Source organism: Lagenorhynchus albirostris, chromosome 8 (assembly GCF_949774975.1).
Source record: "Lagenorhynchus albirostris chromosome 8, mLagAlb1.1, whole genome shotgun sequence".
In the NCBI taxonomy this organism is placed as follows: Eukaryota; Metazoa; Chordata; class Mammalia; order Artiodactyla; family Delphinidae; genus Lagenorhynchus; species Lagenorhynchus albirostris.
The window spans coordinates 48,482,170-48,486,428 of record NC_083102.1 but is presented as its reverse complement, the minus strand read 5'-3'; the positions used below and the strand labels follow the sequence as shown (position 1 = coordinate 48,486,428).

Sequence of the window (4,259 nt, the reverse complement as noted above, 5' to 3'; positions counted from 1 at the left end):
CCTCCCCATTCGAGCGAGGCCCACACCTGGCGCATCACTGCCGAGCCATTAGCTGCGGGTCTCCTTTCATCTTCGCTGTAGCAGACGTTTCTATTTATCCACTTGCGCTCGCCGAGTGGCGTCACCGGCGGTACTGTAATGACGATTGCAGCAGGAGGATGACAGCTTAGAAAGAAGAGGGCAATGGGGCTTCCTCCCAGAGGCGGTGCGGCACAGAGGAGCGCTCGCATCACAAGGTGACCCCCAGCTCCCCACCGCCACCACCGCTGTCACCGTCGACACCGCGTTCCGGCCGCTCCGCGCTCGCCCAGTCGCCTGGCCTCTTTCTCCCCCCCGCAGCCAAGATCTGTCGGACCGCTGGGGGCCCAGGGAGCCGGGGGGCTAGGAGCTCACTTGGGTCTTTCCCCCTCCCCCCCCTCTGAGAGCCCGGGATGGAGAGCCGAAAGGACATGGTTATGTTTCTGGATGGGGGTCAGCTTGGCACTCTGGTTGGCAAGAGGGTCTCCAATTTGTCCGAAGCCGTGGGCAGCCCGCTGCCCGAGCCGCCCGAGAAGATGGTGCCCCGTGGTTGCCTGAGTCCGCGGGCTGGTCCTCCGGCCGCCCGGGAGCGCGGCGGGGGAGGCCTGGAAGAGGAGCCGGTCGACGGACTAGCAGGCAGCGCTGCGCGGCCGGGCGCCGAGTCGCGGGCAGCCGGGGCCGCAGTGCTCGGCCCCGGACCTCCGGCTGCCTCCGCCGACAGCCTCTCAGGCCAGGGGCAACCCAGCAGCTCGGACACCGAGTCGGATTTCTATGAAGAAATCGAGGTGAGCTGCACCCCGGACTGCGCCACGGGGAACGCCGAGTACCAGCACAGCAAAGGTAGCCACCGCGCCCCTTCTCTCCCCCGGCCTCCCAACGCGCCCACCTTCCACTTCAGCTCTGGAGGAGAGGAAGACACTCCTTTCCTCCAGGGCGGGGTGGCTGGGGGGACCCACCTGAGCAACTCTCCCCCGCTATCTGCGCCCTGGCGGGGGGTCTCCTTCTGTGCTCTGGCATTGGCGGGACTGAGGGTGACAGCTGTGCTTTGGGGGAAGGAGGGAGACGCAAGCCCTGGGCTTGAGGGGGATTCAAAGCGCACCCCAACCCCCCAGAGCTTTGAGGTACTGCTTCAACGGCGCGGGGAAGACACCTTCTCCCGGCGTGGGCGAGATCAAACGCGGGTCCGGGCAGTTTGTGGCTGGCGGGGTGTAAGGAGTATCCAGGCGCGGAAGCCGGGAGTCCATAAAGGACCGTAAAATCGCGGCCAACTCGGGCGCCCGGGTGCTGCGGCCCTTCGACCAGTTTGCACGTCGGTCAGAGGTCCAAATTACCTTGTCACTTCCCGGGCTCGGTGGCGCCAGGTCGGAAATGGTCCCAATGATCTAATTGCCTTTGGTCTCCGGTTGCATTTGAAAAGGCAGAGCTCTGGCCCTCCCCCCTTCCCCTTTCCTTCCTAGTCCCACTTCTCCACCCAAAGGAAAAGGAGCTGCAGGGGGCAGGAGCCCCCCCCTTCCTTGGGTTACACTCATATGGGGGGGCCGTCACACTGCTGTAACTGGAGAACCCCTCCCTGACCAGGGGCTAGCGGGGAGGGGGGGGGTGAATGAGCAGGAAGGGAGTCTCCCTGAGAGGGGTGGAAAGCTAGTTGGAAGAGCCCACCAGCAGACACTCCTCCACAAAGCCGTGCGGGTGGGTGAGAAGAGCCTGGTATGGACGAAAAACCACCCCCTGGCCTTGGCAGCCAACACCTTGTTGAGTACCCACATCCACCCATTACCATCTTGTCCACTCGGCCCAGACTAAGCATAGCATACCCTCAGACTAATCCATACTCCATTCATACATAGTGAGGTAATAGGATACTCACACACCCCTGTGCCGTTCCACAACATATGCAGCCTAGTGCACATTCCCACACCTGCACCGCAGCCTGGCACACAAAGCAAGGAAACTCAGTCCCTGCCCAACTTCCTGCAACGCTCCAGCACAAAGGTGCATCTCAACTCACTTGCCTGTCAGATATGCATATCCTTGCCCACACCTGTCAATGGTGGGCAGAAAGTTCAGAGCGGCTGCATCTCCCCTGTGCCCCGAGGCAGGTAGGCAGGGCGGCTGGGGCTTTTGTTCCCAGCAGGCCTTACGGAGAGGCCTCCCAAACAGCAGCCCAGCCAGGCCTAATGGTTGCTGTGTGCTCCTCTGAATGGTGAGCCTCTGTCCTCCATTCCTGGGTTCTCAAAGTCCCTGCCACCCCCGCAGAGGCAGAGTCTGAGGCTACTGAGAAGGGGAATGTCCCTTTCCATCACCCCCTCCATACACACCCTTGGCCTACAGCCCCACATGAGCAGTGTCTGTGTGTCTGTTGTGTGTGCTGTGTGTGCGTATACTCTGGGCTCCCTGCACAGGGCCTGGCTCCGAGGCACTGACCAGCAGTCCCAATGGCAGCGGCGAGGCTCCCAAAAGCAATGGCAGTGGTGGCTCCCAGGGCACCTTGGCCTGCAGTGCTAGTGACCAGATGCGACGGTACCGTACTGCCTTCACCCGGGAGCAGATTGCACGGCTGGAGAAGGAATTCTACAGGGAGAACTATGTATCCAGGCCTCGGAGATGTGAGCTGGCGGCTGCTCTAAACCTGCCAGAAACCACAATCAAGGTAAGAGCTCCAGGGACCAGGAAGACGGCGTGCACCCAGTCAGGAGGAAATAAATACCAACTTCCCACTTCCTAAATCGTTAGCTAGGAATTGGGGCCTGGAGTCTCCCTGCCCACATGGCAGCTAGGCCGGGGGTGGCTAGGCCTGGTGCAGGTGCCAGGCGCCAGCAATTTGCCCACCTGACGGTCCCTAGGCGAGCGCGGCTGCCATGCGCTTGACGGTCCCTTTCCTAGCCAAATAAACAGCGGGGATGAAGTGCCTGTGCAGGTGACAAGGAAGTGCCCCATGGGAGAGCAGCAGGAAAGGGACATGTTTCCGGGTAATCTCTGCCCGCCGCCTCAGACCGGTGGAGTCCTCGGTGCCCCCATTACTTTGCCATCCACACCGGGTTCCGGCGTCCTGGCGGCGTGGGCAGAGGGGAGGAGGGACAGAGACTGGAGTGGCTCCCTGAGCCTCTCCGGGAGGGATTCCAGCTCCGGGTGGGGGGGTGGGATCTGCATCTGCCCCCGCCCAGAGGGGCTCCGCCTCCGCTCTTTCCTGTGCTGCCGGCACCGTCGCCCGCAGTGGGGCGGGACTTCTGGGCTCTGCGCACCGGGCCCGCGCGGCCGCCGAACCCGCTCCTCTCCTCCCCGCCAGGTGTGGTTCCAGAACCGGCGCATGAAGGACAAGCGGCAGCGGCTGGCCATGACTTGGCCGCACCCGGCCGACCCAGCCTTCTACACGTACATGATGAGCCACGCGGCGGCCGCGGGCGGCCTGCCCTACCCCTTCCCGTCGCACCTGCCCCTGCCCTACTACTCGCCCGTGGGCTTGGGCGCTGCGTCCGCCGCGTCTGCCGCCGCCTCGCCCTTCAGCGGGCCGCTGCGCCCGCTCGACACCTTCCGCGTGCTTTCGCAGCCCTACCCGCGGCCCGAACTGCTGTGCGCCTTCCGCCACCCGCCGCTCTACCCGGGCCCGGCGCACGGACTGGGCACCGCGGCCGGCGGTCCCTGTTCTTGCCTCGCCTGCCACGGCGGCCCGGCCAACGGGCTGGCGCCCCGCGCCGCCGCCGCTGCCTCGGACTTCACCTGTGCCTCCACCTCCCGCTCGGACTCCTTCCTCACCTTCGCGCCCTCCGTGCTCAGCAAGGCCTCCTCTGTGGCTCTGGACCAGAGGGAGGAGGTGCCCCTCACGAGATAAGGGGCCGCCCGCCGGCAACCGACTCCAGGACGCCCGTGGGCAACCCCCGGGGACTCAAGACAGCGCCCCTCCCCGCCCCCGGGGTACCGAGGGGAAAGAAGAGGGCCGCTGAGGACCAGCGGGATTTGGCCTCGAGCATCGGGACGCCCGGGAAGCGGCCGTGGCTGGCGCTTTTGGGGAGCAAGAGTGGGGGTGGGGAGGCCGTGGCTGAGAGACCTTCCTCTGGGGTGGCGCCTCTTTGTCGTTCTTCACCGGCCGCACTCCCCCTGACCCGGGCTGAGGCCGTGGTTCCAAAGCTAAACAAACTTAGCTGCAACAGCAACCGATATGCAGCCCCTAAGCTTCCCAGCCCCCCACTCTCAACCCCTTTCTCACCTGGAACCCTTCCCCCCTGCCAAGGCCAAGCCCACGC

General features: G+C 64.6%; 1 protein-coding gene across 1 annotated transcript; it reads left to right on the top strand.

Moving 5' to 3' along the window:
- Nucleotides 1-431: 431 nt before the first annotated feature.
- EVX1 (even-skipped homeobox 1) lies at nt 432-3,847 on the top strand. The gene is made up of 3 exons (XM_060156048.1): nt 432-858; nt 2,421-2,668; nt 3,305-3,847. Exons 1-3 carry the CDS (start codon nt 432-434, stop codon nt 3,845-3,847), a joined length of 1,218 nt encoding a protein of 405 aa, XP_060012031.1.
- The last annotated feature ends 412 nt before the right edge of the window (nt 3,848-4,259 follow it).